The 15,544-nt window shown below is 41.3% G+C and overlaps 1 protein-coding gene across 1 annotated transcript; it reads right to left on the reverse strand.

The window, feature by feature from the left end:
- Positions 1–5,307: 5,307 nt before the first annotated feature.
- On the reverse strand, positions 5,308–10,324 carry BAMBI (BMP and activin membrane bound inhibitor). Its single transcript, XM_075269855.1, has 3 exons — positions 10,042–10,324; positions 7,784–8,068; positions 5,308–6,048 (listed from the first exon to the last, which is right to left on the reverse strand). The coding sequence occupies exons 1-3, from the start codon at positions 10,115–10,117 to the stop codon at positions 5,633–5,635; spliced, it is 777 nt and encodes a 258-aa protein (XP_075125956.1). The 5' UTR covers positions 10,118–10,324; the 3' UTR covers positions 5,308–5,632.
- Positions 10,325–15,544: the final 5,220 nt, after the last annotated feature.

Here is a 15,544-nt window from a genome sequence, read left to right on the forward strand (position 1 = left end):
ACTCGGCCTTGCGATGGTTGTTTAGAAAAGCCATTAAAAAAACAAGCATCACTGCCGTGTAAGGGTTGGTTCACACTAGCATTTGTATTCCGTCCGGGAGGAGTCCGCATGGACACCCCCCGGACGGAATAAAATCACAATTGTAAGAGGTGTGCTGGCAAAGCGCACGGACCTCATAGATTATAATGGGCTCCGTGTACTTGCCACGCACTGCCCGCACTAATGATTCGTGCGGGCAGTGCGCGGCAAGCACACGGAGCCCATTATAGTCTATGGGGTCCGTGTGCTTTGAAAGCACATCGCATGCAATTGCGATTGTATTCCGTCTGGGGGGACTCGTCCCGGACGGAATAAAAATGCTAGTGTGAACCAACCCTAAGGGTATGTTCACCGGAGGAAAAGGCCACGGAAACAGTTTGTGCAGCTAGCCGCGACAGGATGCCAATGCAGCATCAGCATTTTGTTGCGGCATCCCATTCCTGTTTAGGCCTGAATGAATGGGCTGCGGACGCCGCGGCTAATTCAGTTCCGGAATCCATGGCGAGAAAGTTCATCTCGCTTCTTTTTTCCGCTACTACCTAGCGGGGAAAAAAAAGCGAGCGGCTCCCATTGAAGTCAATGGGAGCCATTTTAGCACGCGGATCCCGCATCAAAATCTGCCTGCAAAAAACTCTGTGTGAACTAGCACTAAATGAGGCCTTAAAATGTCTAAATCCATAGCAACCAATCACAATGCAGCTTTCATTTTTCAGAAGCAGAATTCAAAATGAAAGCTGCGCTCTGATTGGTTGCTATGGTCAACTAAAACATTTTTGCTTTTAGACCATTTTAATAAATCTGCCCCAATAGATTGCAATTTGATATATCATACGATATGTACTATAGTGTACCATAGGATGTTATCAGTATATACAGGTCAAACACTTCCGTTTCCTGCTCTCCTATGAGATGCCATGCCGTCTGGCCATGTACATAACATCCATATGGTAATGCAGACAATTTGCCCCATTACCAATAGTAACAAATAACCTCTAATCGGCTTCGGAGCCCTAACCCCTGTAGTCAGGGTCTCCGTATTATCCCAGAAGATAATACTGTTCATTTACAAGCGTGTCATTGGAGACAGGCCGTCCATGAGACAGCAGGCCGCAGCGGCATGGCTGCTCTGTGCTCATTTGCCTACAAATAGAGGTTGTAAACAGACCCGAGTGAGATCTGAGGGGGGTCATTACACCACTGACAATTGCCATGAAATAGATGGGGGGGAAGCAGAGACAACAACCGCTTGTGTCAGGGCTGTAATAAATGGCTTCTTAAAATGAGAGGTTAAATGGTTAATTCGGTTAACTATACAATAAAACAAAATGATGTCGTATATCATCCCAACGTATGTGGAGAATCCAATGCACATGTTATAGAGAGACGTACGCGGTCCAGTTCATCTATGTCACATTCACAACCGTATGAGGACGCTGCCCCTATAGAAGAATAGTGAAACATGGTTAAAGAGTCATTGATGTGACGATTCGGTCAATATCCTCCATTCTAGAACTATCTTTTATCTGATATATACAGATAGAAATCTGGATTGTGCAGTATTATGTCAGTATTACTTTTCGTGATTCAACAGGCCTTTACCTTACACCTTCAATGACGTAGATCTATATTGGGCCCCCAGTATGAATTCTACTGTTCGGCCCTAGGCACCGTATTCCAACATTTAATAACTGTTGGCCAAACTCTCTCATATTTCTCTAGATTGCGCCTTTCACACGCACAAGCATTCATATATTCTCAATAGATAGAGGTTAATAAGTCAGTTCCCAATTCCATGGTGGAGGTTTATTTCCCATTAGAATAGAATGATCGGGCATACTGAAATCCAACATGCCTGATACTCCTTTTGCCAAAATCTGCTCCATATAGATTATAGGGTTAGTGGGTTTCACCCTACTCTGGTTTATTTCAGACCAACATCATTAAGTTGATTTCCTTTGAAAAACTGCCCCCCCCCCCCCCCAACAAAAAAAATCCCATAATCCCATATGCGACTCTCATCCTCCTCATTGCTCTGCAAAGTGAAAATTACCACCTAAAATGAATAGAGATGAGCGAGTACTGTTCGGATCGGCCGATCCGAACAGCACGCTCGCATAGAAATGAATGGACGTAGCCGGCACGCGGGGGGTTAAGCGGCCGGCCGATGTCAAAGCGGAAGTACCAGGTGCATCCATTCATTTCTATGGAGCGTGCTGTTCGGATCAGCTGATCCCAACAGTACTCGCTCATCTCTAAAAATGAAATGTATATGTAAGCCCTTGAGTTTGTTCTCGTCTCCAAGCCTTCATCCATAACTCATAGTGGGTGTCTTGAGGTCTTATAATCTATGGTGCAAAAGTTTCCCTCCTCTGGAAAGCTCATATAACATTTTTAGGACCACAAAAACGTTTTTATAGGTATACATTGAAAAAAGAAGGAATGTCACACTTTGGCATTTGATACGTTTCATTACTTTGTCTTGTACTGCAGCACTAAAATACCTCCTTGTAACCATGTCCTAAACAGTGACCCATCTATCCTTATGTTATCCCTCTCAACTCCCTGACACACGAGCCAAGTATGCATGTGCTCCCTGTGAGGACAGTGTAGTAATCCACTACCAGACACTGATTGTTCATCATGCCCAACCCTTCCGTTGGACGAGTTTGAGTTGGTACAGCCCCATACACATAAGTTGGGCAGAAATTGTCTGCCTGAGTCCACTTTGCCCTTATATACAAGGGCACCTTAGTAGTTTTTGGGTTTCTCATTTAAAGGCATACCCTCCACCTAGCAATCACACAACATTTTGATCCTGGTTATGTTATCTTCCATCAGGAACTAGGTCTAAATTGCGAGGACAACCCTAATGCCGGAATTTCAGACGCTCCCCTCCCTCTCTTCTGGGGACTGTAATTGAAAGGAGTCCTAGGTGTGGTCATTACAGAACAAGAAACAGTAGCATTACAAAGACAAGCATAGATAGGATATAGGACAATGGGTGATCTTGGGTGGGGGAGTGGATCATTTGCACAAAGCTTTACAGTAGAACAGACTTATTGTAAAGGCTATGTAAAGTCTTACAGAACAATGTTAGGACTGGAGACTCCTCCACTTTGCATAGATCTTTGCTTCGACAAGGCACAAACAATTCCTAAAACCCCATATCTAGATATTCAAAGAACCTCCAAATAATACAAAGCAGTGTTTGACGACCATGCCCAGGTTACACAAGATTTTATAGGGGTGTAGGTCAGTCACTTCAACCAATGGATACCCGTACAACAACGGGAAATGATGAGATGCCATTGAGATATGTACAGTGGGGTATTGCACGGCACACATGAAAAAGGACAAAAATAGGAAGTCTCAGAAGCAGGCTTTGAATAGCCCTTTGAAACCAATGGCCCAGATTTATAAAAAATGACTCAGTTTCCGAACGCAACCAATCACAGCACATTTTACATTTTGTGTTCTGCTCTTGAAAAATGAAAGCTACATTCTAATGGGTTGCGATGGTCAACCAAGACCTGTTTTTAGATCATTTTAATAAACCTGCCTCAAACTGCATGTGACAATCTTTACAGAAACGGTCACGAGGCCATTTTTCACTGTTGTGTGTATTGAGGCCTAAGAGTTAAATGCGGTCCATATAGAATACCTTTCTTTCGGATCGGCTGGCCCTCTAATTTGTATTGAAGCTGCCTGACATCTGCTGTCATGGGAGATAAGGATCAGGTTATTGGTTTTAAACATGCCCAATCTTTGTCAAGAAGATGAGATGCTTCCAGAAGTTTCCAACCATAACTTATTCACCCTTTTCCCCCAATTCAGAACACATACACAATTGACCAAGCACAGCGTGGGAGCTCTGGAGATATCACTTTCTGCGTATTTGGCTGACAGCATCATTGAAAGTTACAGAATTCATGGTATATACAGAACCCTCGCCCCCAACAACATATTCTTCTATAGATGCAAGATTTTCAGCAGAATCACTCTATAAAGGGTATATTCACATGCAGCAGATTGACAGCTAAAGATATACTGATAGCGAATTTAGAGTCGTATATTGGACAATGCTTGACCAATTTGTAAAGCGCTGCAGAATGTGGGTGCTATACAAGAGAAGATACAAAATTTCTGTGACATCACATATGTAATTTGATGGATTCTCCATTGCCATTAGCCAAGTATTAGCTATAGAATAGTTTGGATGTCACCTGGTCTTGGACTGAGCAAGGACTAGATACAATATCACAATAGTACACTATATGTACAGTCCTCATATGGCTCTAGGGGAGAGAGAAATAACTCTACAGCAGTCTCATGCAGGATTATACTCAATATCACATTACACTTTCCTTGTTTTCCCCATCTTGGCCCACAATACTTCTTGCTATACTGACCCAGTTGCTTCATTTCTTCAATTCATCTCACCAAAAACCATAAATTAGAAGAGACGTCAACCATTGAGTCCTCAAATATTACTGAGTTCTAAACCCAAGGGATTGACTGAAAGATCGGAAGAGACCTCTCGAAACTTTGTTGCATTAACAAGTGGCATGTATTTTGGGGTTTTTTATCCCTTAAGAATCGGATACCAAAAACAGATAAACGTACCTATCGGAAATCTTGAACCTCTAAAACCTGTCCTTATGTTGCTGGGTTCGGAGCCCCAAACTTGGTGACTTGGTCCCTAATGTTATTTCAGATATGTCTGCATGTGTGGTGGGTGTATTCTCCATGGCTTCGAGGGCACCAGGAGCCACCAGAGAGGAGTCGAGGGTTCCTCTCCCCCAGAGGTGGCATGACCACAGCACTCTAAGAACATGCTGCTGGTTTAGAGGCCCAGAGCTAGTGATGGGTTCCCGTAAAGGGTTACGTCATAAAATATATTTCCCACTATACATCGGATAAAAAACATAAATTTCTGGTCATGGAGGTCAGATCACTGGCCACCAGAAATAGCTGAACTAAGTCATCCCTGGGGCTGCCACCATGACTGCATTCACAACAGGGTTAAAACAACCTCTGGTATCAAGATCGAGAGGGTCTTTGCAATTAATTTACTTACTATCTTATAGAACGAGAAATATTTTTCATGGGTTAACCCCTTTAATGGCCAATTTGACAGGTCTTACTCATGAAGCCTCTACTAGAGACCCTACTGACCAAAAGAACATGGAAATTAACTCACAACCATAGATTTTCAGACAAAATATATATATTTAAAAAAATTCTTTACATTAAACATATATAGAAACATGTACATCGTGTACAGTTTATTTCAATGACCAATATTAGCTCCCTAAATGTAAGAAAACATTGGTGACAGTGTGTACAACTTTTCTACATCTCGCTTCCTGCATTAGTTTAAAGAAATAATACAAATAGTCCTCCGATCCACCCTTGTGCAAATAAGACGTCTCAGGAACCTCTCACACGTAACATCAAGATATTCTCTGGGTGCAAGATTCCAGCTTTCTCCTCTTAGGGTGAAAGGTTATGTCTCTGTAAAAGATAAAGTGCTTCAATCCAGCAGAAGGCCAAGTCTACCGGATCTTCATCATCCGCTTCCTCCTAAATGTGGTCATACAAATTCCAGCTTTCCATGTCCACTATACATCCCCCAATGAACCAAGGATATAATTTTGTCATTGCTAAGGTCCGTATGCCTCATTTTGTCACAAGTCAAGCAACAGTTTTCATGGCCCGTCACGGGTACCATGCACTCCAAGTCTAGCTTGGCCACTTGGCCCTTTTTGGAATGGTGGCCATGAAAGCTGTAGTGCAGTCTGGAAAGCATCTGTTGTCTCTGGTCTTGTAATCTTTTATTTTCACTGCGGAGCATCCGTAGCGCAAGCATTATAAGGAGCACTAGTATTAGTCCACCGGCTATGGGCACGGCAATGACCGCCGCTCTAAACCACAGTTCTTTGGATGATGTAAGCTCTTGGACCTTTGTGATGAGGTTCCTTGTGCTTTCATGTTGGTACTTGCTACCACCTGGAGAAGTAAAAAAGACAAATCTACTTTAATCTTGGAACAAATGTTAAGGAAACAGCAGACTCAATGATTCTTTGGCATGATTCTGCCGATTTCCGCTCCCTCTTCCCTTCTGTGTCCCCTGTGTAGTGTCCCCTTGTGCTGTCTGTTCATATGTTTTTCTGTTTGCTTTATCTGGCAATAGATATTCCGATGTTTTCTAGGTTTATATATCTGTTTTGTTTTGGAACTCTGCTGCGACAGAGCGTTTCTTTGTCCCTTGCACCCTTATCTCCCCCTTCCCACCCCCCTTTCCTCGTCCCCCGAACTTTGCCGTTGTACCATATTTCTTTGCTCCTCCCTGACCCCCCTTCCCTTTTTCCCCTCTCCCCTCCCCTTTCTGGTTTTGTAAAATTTGTAAAACTTTCAATAAACTTTTAATGTTGGATTCTTTGGCATGAAGATTTTTAAGGCAAAACGTGTTGATCAGACGTTCCAAGAATTTTACAGTATGATGATAAAAGGTGGCACGATTCCCCAAATTTTGTCTGCGGCCACTTAAATGGTACCTTCTTGTTTGTTTTTTTTTTGTTTGGTTTTTTTTTTTTGGGGGGGGGGGAATTCCGAGTTGACAGAACTCCCAATTCAGGACCTTAATCTAATAACCAGAGGAGTCTCTCCCACTGGCATGTCCATGCAGTACACAGTCAACCCTGATGGGTTTGGGGTAAAGCTTTGCTTTCCTGGTGGCACTGCAGGCAAAATTTATATTTGGTGCAAGTCTCCCCTAAACTTGATAGAGGATTATTCTGGATCCCAACAATGTAGAATTTTATAGTCTTGTTAAAGCCAAGCAAGGAATAAAGTTGGCAATGCGTTAATTTCAGCGGGAGCCTCAAACCATCTAAGGTTTATTTGGGCCTCCAGATGGCAGATATTAGAGAGACACGGATTGAGCTATTGGACTTCAACATGCCCAATGCTTTGGTTTGGTGTCTGGCAGTGGCTTACTCCCCATTCAAAACATAAGCATGGTTCAGTCTAGGCAGGAGTGCATGTGTACAAGAAGAAAGGAGGTTAGGAGAGAGCGCTTAACAGCTACCTAAGTGTATGGTTGGGCTTAAGACTCTAAATAAGCAAAAGGTTTATGGGACTTGTATGACGACTTGTCCTTAGGATAGGTTGAACGCTATTCACCCAAATTTTGCAGCCTCTAGCTGATTGTTGGTGTTTGTCCCCTTTCGATCACATACTGAAGTCATCAGTATAGAGGTCCCAGAACGTGCTACCAAATCTTCAATATTCTATTAATAAGGTCATTAGGTCTGGATTATTCAGCTAAAATAGCGTAATGTTGCAGAGTACACTGCACTAAATAGATATATTCATTTATACATAAATGCCCTTTTCTTACACAGTAGCCTTGACAACTGTCCTTTGGCTTAAAGGCGACTTCCAGGCCCCAGAGACAGGTACATAAAACCAAAAGAATTGCAACATTGTCACAAATGGAACATTCTTTCGAGCCCTGGAAAAAAGGCTGAACATGGGCACTAAAAGCCAGACCGGAGCCAAGCGCTCAGACAGACATCAAAGCTACCTAACAGAAATACATCTTTAACGCTAACCATGCTTTTCCCACCGGTATCTCTAATTACATTAACAACAAAATCAATACCAGACACACAGGCCTTTGGCAGCCATCGGCCTATACATCAAGGAAAAGGGATTTACTCTCAAAAATTGCTCTCCGTACCTGAAGGTTCGCTCTTGGGGTGGGAAAGAACGTCATGAAGCCCTCTGTAATTGCACATGTCCTCGTGACAACACTCCAGTTTGGGCACGGTGGCGCCGCTCTTCACGTCGGTGGTGGCTTTGCACATATCTGTTGTTTTTGCCATAGAATCCAGGCACCCATGTGTAAGAGGTGAATTGGTGTTCTGTGGATCAAGTAGCCTTGAAAAGCAGGCGTTCAGTTCTGATTTACACATGTATCCAGTTGCAACACAGTGCGGAGCGTCACAGTAGCATCTGATTTCTCCTGCAAGGACAGAATACAGTTAGTACGGGATCTGGATCTCTAATCTGATCATTTAAGGAACAATTCAATCCCCCACTGCCATTCGATGAGTCTGAGAAAGTTGGGTGACCACTCTTGTAACTGCAGTCGTACTATAGGTCATCACCCGACTTTCTCAAACTTTTCTTTTAAAGGTACAACACATCCTGTGACTAGAGTCCAGGAACTCGATAGCCCTGTGGCGGTGGAGGGGTTAACCAAGCGGTCATAGAAAGAGCAGCCCGTTTCGCAAAGTCCGACAACATTATAAAACAGGAATCGTGCCGCTCACAATAACTGCTGTGTTTGCCAAAGTCAATTCCTTTCAGCTGAAATGGAAAGCCATAAAATGGTCAGGATTGTAACACTGATGCCTCTGCCCTCAAACTTGCACGCGATCGGCTGGTCGGATAAGAATCGGGTGAGGGGGATAAATAAGTAAAAATAAGCGATAAGCTGCAATTTATAAAACTTAAAATAATTCTATTTTTTTTTTCTACGAGCCCTGAATTTCATCAATTCTAGACTTCTACATATGTAGCAGTGCTAGATCACAAACTCATCTCTGCTACTTCTATAGAATTATAGGGCAAGTAAACTGAAAGCTACATCAGATACAGTCCCAATGTTTGTTTGTCCATCCTGGATCACCAAGATTTGGCCCTATCAGCAGTATCTTAAAAGGCCCAGGCTCCACACAATACCCCCTGAGCTTGAAATGTTACAGCGCAGCCCACCTTGAGATCAGGTTTCACCTCTGTGCGCCAGGCTCCTTTAATAGCCTAGTTAATGGAAGCCAAATGACAGGAGGGCCTGGGTAACAGGAGGCATTGCATTAGCACTGACCAGATCTCCCCCAGGCTTTCAAAGGCCAAAGTGCTCCTAGGGAAACAAGTCAACTTGTATCCTACTCATGGGGATATTCGGAAAGTAGATCTATTACAAAATAAGAGTGCAAGCTCTTAGGCCAGGCAACGTACGGATACAAGCCAGACGGCTACCGACATTGACTGATGGGAATTTACTATGGATTTAGAATTAAGCGCATTTTCCTATTTTGTGTTCGTTCCGATACACGGCCAAAAAGCCATTGGAAGTGCGAGTGTGAACAATGATGTGTCTGTTCTCCGGCTCCCCCTTCTCGCTTTATACTGTTATGTAGCTATTAAACAAAAATTTCTGGTTTCTAGTCAAGATGGCTACAGGAGACGGCTGCAGTGGTTTTTTTTCTCTTCCTTCCTTGAAGTCTTTTGAAGTCGGCAGCAGCCAGAAGTATGTGAGCCCCTAATTATATCATTATCAGGCACATAGCTTCATATCTCAGGACTCCCATCAGTCGCAGTCACTCCCTGATCTCTGTCTCCTTTGATGGGGCCAGGAGGCTTCTCTCAGAGCTGTTATTTAGGTCTATTTAAGCCTCATCACACCTCCCCCTTCCTCACCTAGGGTAAATAAACAGCACTGCACTTAGTGATAGGGGAACCTTCCACCGCCACTGTACTGAAAACAGCAAAAATACCAATAAAATAAAAATAATACACTGTATAACCAATTATATTACACATTTGATCAATATAGGGACTACGGCTCCTACTATTTGGACAGCAATGTTTAATCCTAATCCTTTACCTCGATAACAAATCCAAGAGAAAGCTTATTTAGCTACAATGTATCCAGCACATGTAAATAACACAAATCCAACTATACAGTATAATCTCATTCATTAGATCCCAAAATCATCATACATACAGCGACCTCTAGTGGCCAAAGCTTCTACAACTTCACATACACAACTAGTGTGTAGTTTACATGCTATATACAGTACTGTGAGTAGGAAAGTGTTCTAGAGGGATATATGGACTGAAGATCAAGGCTATGCTGAGACTTGTAGTGGCTCAGGTATGATGGAAGAGAGTGTAATGATGGCAGCAACCTGTATACAGCAGTATACATACCTTTAGTGAGTAGTATGGCCATAGCACAGAGCTCCAGTTGCAGCCAGAGAGAGATCAGGCTAGCTTGGCGATCCATTTACAAGCCCAGTCCTCCCCGGCTCTGCACTGCACGTCTTCAAGGGGTTGTCACCATCCAACACCGCGGACATGCAAAAGCTCCAGGTACAAGCCAGCTCCTCCGGTAAGCAGTCTACAGACTCCCCGGCACCACAACACCCAGCAATAATCCAGCAGAGAGAGCGAATAATCCAGCCGTACAGTGACCCGCACAGCACTGAGCTCACAGCCGTCCGCACTGAGCTTAAGAAGCCGTCCCGGGAGCTCCACACCACAGGACACACCCACCTGTGCGCTGATTGGCTGTGAGGTCTCAGGCCACGCCCAGACGCGCTAGGTTCACTGACTGGCTGGGTTATTGGCTTGTCAATCATCTCACTTCACCTCAGGGCAAACTCCAGTTGTTAGGACAGGTCTGCCCCAAATGTGAGGTAGTCAGGGAGGAAAGTACTGCAGTATATCATAGTACTGGCCATAGTAATACTAGCTATATACTGACACTACTGTATATAATACTCATAGTACACTGTATAATACTAGCCATAGTAATACTAGCTATATACTGACAGATACTACTATATACAGTATAATACTCATAGTACACTGTATAATACCAGCCAAAGTAATACTAGCTATATACTGACAGATACTACTATGTATAATACCCATAACACTGTGTATAATACTAGTCATAGTAATACTATCTATATACTGACAGATACTACTATGTATAATACTCATAACACTGTGTATAATACTAGTCATAGTCATATCTATATACATGACACTACTATATACAGTATATTACTCATAGTACACGGTATAATACTAGCCATAGTAATACTATATATAATACTCATAACACTGTGTAAAATACTAGCCATAGTACTTGTATATACAGGTATATCCATTAAGCTGCTGTATATAATACATGACACTACTGTATCTAAATAATACACTGTATAATACTAGTCATATCTATATCCATGACAATACTATATACAGTATAATACTCATAGTACACTGTATAATACAAGCCATAGTAATACTAGATATATACTGACAGATACTACTATATATAATACTTATAACAGTGTATAATACTACTCATGGTAATTGTATATATATCCATTACATGGCTGTATATAATAATAGTCATAGTACACTGTATAATACTAGCCATAGTAATACTATCTATATACATGACACTACTGTATATAATAGTACTCATAACACACTGTATAATATACATAATAGTAATAATATCCATATACATGACACTACTGTATATAAATACACGGTATAATACTAGCCATAGTCATATCTATATCTATGACACTACTATATACAGTATAATACTCACAACACACTGTATAATACAAGCCATAGTAATAATGTCTATATCCATGACACTACTGTATATAATACACTGTATAATACTAGTCAGAGTAATAGATATACACATGACAACTGTATATACTAATACGCATAACACAGCATATAATACTAGCCATACTAAAAGTATATATATCCCCATTACATTGCTGTATATAATAATACACATAACAGTATATAATAAGCAATGTATAACATGCAGTGTATAACAATAAGCAGTGTATACCAAGCAATAGTAATAATATCTATACACACACAACACTGCTATATACAATAATACTCATAACACACTGTATAGTGCTAGCCTTAGTAATAATATCTGTATACATGACATTACTCCATATAATGATACTCATAGTACATTGTATAATACAAGGCATAGTAATAATATCTATATATAGGACATTACTGCATATAATACTCATAGTGCATTGTACAAAACTAGCCATAGTAATAATATCTACATATGAGACACTATAGTATACAATAATACTCATAACACTGTATAATAGTGGCCATAGTAATATCTATATCCATGATATTACTGCATATAATAATACTCATAATACACTGTATAACACTAGCCATAGTAATATCTGTATACATGACATTACTCCATATAATGATACTCATAGTACATTGTATAATACAAGGCATAGTAATAATATCTATATATAGGACATTACTGCATATAATACTCATAGTGCATTGTATAAAACTGGCCATAGTAATAATATCTACATACGTGACACTATAGTATACAATAACACTGTATAATAGTGGCCATAGTAATATCTATATCCATGATCTTACTGCATATAATAATACTCATAATACACTGTATAACACTAGCCATAGTAATAATATCTATAGTATATACCGACACTACAGTATACAATATTCATAACAGTGTATAATATTAGCCATAGTAATATAAATACTCATAGTACACTGTATAATACTACACATAGTAATAATATCTATATCCATGGCACTACTATATACAATAATACTCGAAACATGCTGCATAATACTAGCTATAGTAATAATATCTAAATCCATTGCACTTCACTATACAATAATACTCATAACACACTGTATAATACTAGCCATGGTAATATATCTCCATGACACTGTATACGCACTGTATGCAATAATACTCATAACACACTGTATAATACTAGCTATAGTAATAATATCTATATCCATGGCACTTCAGTATACAATAATACTCATAACACACTGTATAATACTAGACATAGTATTATTATGTCATGACACTAAAGTATACAATAATACTCATCTCACACTGTATAATACTAGTCATAGTAATATAGCTCCATGACACTGTATACTGTATGTAATATTATCTGTCATGACACTAATGTATACACTAATACTCATAGTACATGGTGTAATACTAGCCATAGTACTTGTATATATACACACATGACACTAATGTATATAATAATACTCATAGCACACTGTATAAGACTAGCTATAGTAGAGGATGTGTGTATATAGTGGTGATGTATCATCACAGGGAAGAGCATGTATATAGCAGTATTTGTACACAGCAGTGACAGTGCGGCAGGCAGGGAGCAGTGTGATCAGTGGCAGAGCCTGTATATAGCAGGGGCAGCACTATAGTATATAAGTATACAGCAGTGACACAGCAGCAGGCAGGGAGCTGTATATAGCTGGGGCAGCACTATAGTATATATGTATACAGCAGTGACACAGCAGCAGGCAGGGAGCTGTATATAGCAGGGGCAGCACTATAGTATATAGGTATACAGCAGTGACATAGCACCAGGCAGGGAGCAGTATATAGCAGGGGCAGCACTATAGTATATATGTATACAGCAGTGCCGCAGCAGCAGGCAGGGAGCAGTGTGATCAGTGGTAGAGCCTGTATATAGCAGGGGCAGCACTATAGTATATATGTATACAGCAGTGACACAGCAGCAGGCAGGGAGCTGTATATAGCAGGGGCAGCACTATAGTATATATGTATACAGCAGTGACACAGCAGCAGGCAGGGAGCAGTATATAGCAGGGGCAGCACTATAGTATATATGTATACAGCAGTGACACAGCAGCAGGCAGTGAGCTGTATATAGCAGGGGCAGCACTATAGTATATATGTATACAGCAGTGACACAGCAGCAGGCAGGGAGCAGTATATAGCAGGGGCAGCACTATAGTATATATGTATACAGCAGTGACATAGCAGCAGGCAGTGAGCTGTATATAGCAGGGGCAGCACTATAGTATATATGTATACAGCAGTGACACAGCGGCAGGCAGGGAGCTGTATATAGCAGGGGCAGCACTATAGTATATATGTATACAGCAGGGAGCAGTATATAGCAGGGGCAGCACTATAGTATATATGTATACAGCAGTGACACAGCAGCAGGCAGGGAGCAGTATATAGCAGGGGCAGCACTATAGTATATAAGTATACAGCAGTGACACAGCAGCAGGCAGGGAGCAGTATATAGCAGGGGCAGCACTATAGTATATATGTATACAGCAGTGCCGCAGCAGCAGGCAGGGACTAGTGTGATCAGTGGTAGAGCCTGTATATAGCAGGGGCAGCACTATAGTATATATGTATACAGCAGTGACACAGCAGCAGGCAGGGAGCAGTATATAGCAGGGGCAGCACTATAGTATATAAGTATACAGCAGTGACACAGCAGCAGGCAGGGAGCAGTATATAGCAGGGGCAGCACTATAGTATATATGTATACAGCAGTGACACAGCAGCAGGCAGGGAGCTGTATATAGCAGGGGCAGCACTATAGTATATATGTATACAGCAGTGACACAGCAGCAGGCAGGGAGCAGTATATAGCAGGGGCAGCACTATAGTATATATGTATACAGCAGTGCCGCAGCGGCAGGCAGGCAGCAGTGTGACCACTGGCAGAGCAGGACTGTCAGTCCCCGGCAGACGGTTCTAGTAAAATTAGCAATCCAAAAACTCCATGGCGCCACTGAGGCGACACAGCCCAGACTGACACTCAATTATCCCCCAACAATAGCAGCATGCTGATCAATATCACAGGCAGGCTGATCTCTGCTGATATGCTAATCCGCCTCCCCAGCCTTCAGACAAGACATGGGGGGGTTTTTACTTTCTGCAATGAAAGGGTTAAATAAGTTGCCAAAACAAAGAAAAAAAACAACAAGTGTTTACTATGTGAGGATGAACAGGGGCCCCTCCACCCCTGTCCTGTTCTCACCTGACCCAGCCTGTCATTTACATGGAGACAGGAAGAGACCTCCAGCAAGTATGAGAGACACCTGAGAGGTGACCACAGGAGACAGCTCACAGCAAGCTGCTAATAGGACTTATCTGCAGCCTGGATCATAGGAAGTGCTTTGTAGTCACTGACCCCTAGTCACACTCCTCTGCTACAATACACAACACCTCATTTCATGTCATCTTTATATTTTCCATCTTTATATTTTCCATCTACATTCCCTCCCCCCCCAGTCAGACTCCAAAATACTTGAATTTCCATCTGATAGCATCAATACAGGCAACAGGCTAAAGATGACAGCCTCAGCCTTACTATAACAATGCAATAATGATATTACTGGAACAATAGTATATGGACAATTTACAATCTAACAATATACCACAGTATAACAATATTATATTAATATATTACAATATACTAGAATAATATTACTATTCCCCTACCCTAAAGGACATAAGACTAGAATCTCACATAACCAAATACTATGTAATATTTACTAGTCAAACCACCAGCAAATGATGGGTTAAACCATTCTTATTACTGATGGATGTATCTGTAGATTCAATCAACATACATAGGTTGCCATGTATATACCCAGGTTTAGCCTTGGCGACAAATGGACAGCCTTGTGTATGTATCTGTTCACATTTAGGTTTGTTTTTTTTTTATATTTATTTTTTACCCCTTTTAACAAGAATCATGCAGATTACACATTACAGGTTTTTAGGTATTTTAATTTTCAGGTCAGTCAATAGAAATTTTTCACTTTTTTTTTT

Source organism: Leptodactylus fuscus, chromosome 4 (assembly GCF_031893055.1).
Source record: "Leptodactylus fuscus isolate aLepFus1 chromosome 4, aLepFus1.hap2, whole genome shotgun sequence".
Lineage (NCBI taxonomy): Eukaryota > Metazoa > Chordata > Amphibia > Anura > Leptodactylidae > Leptodactylus > Leptodactylus fuscus.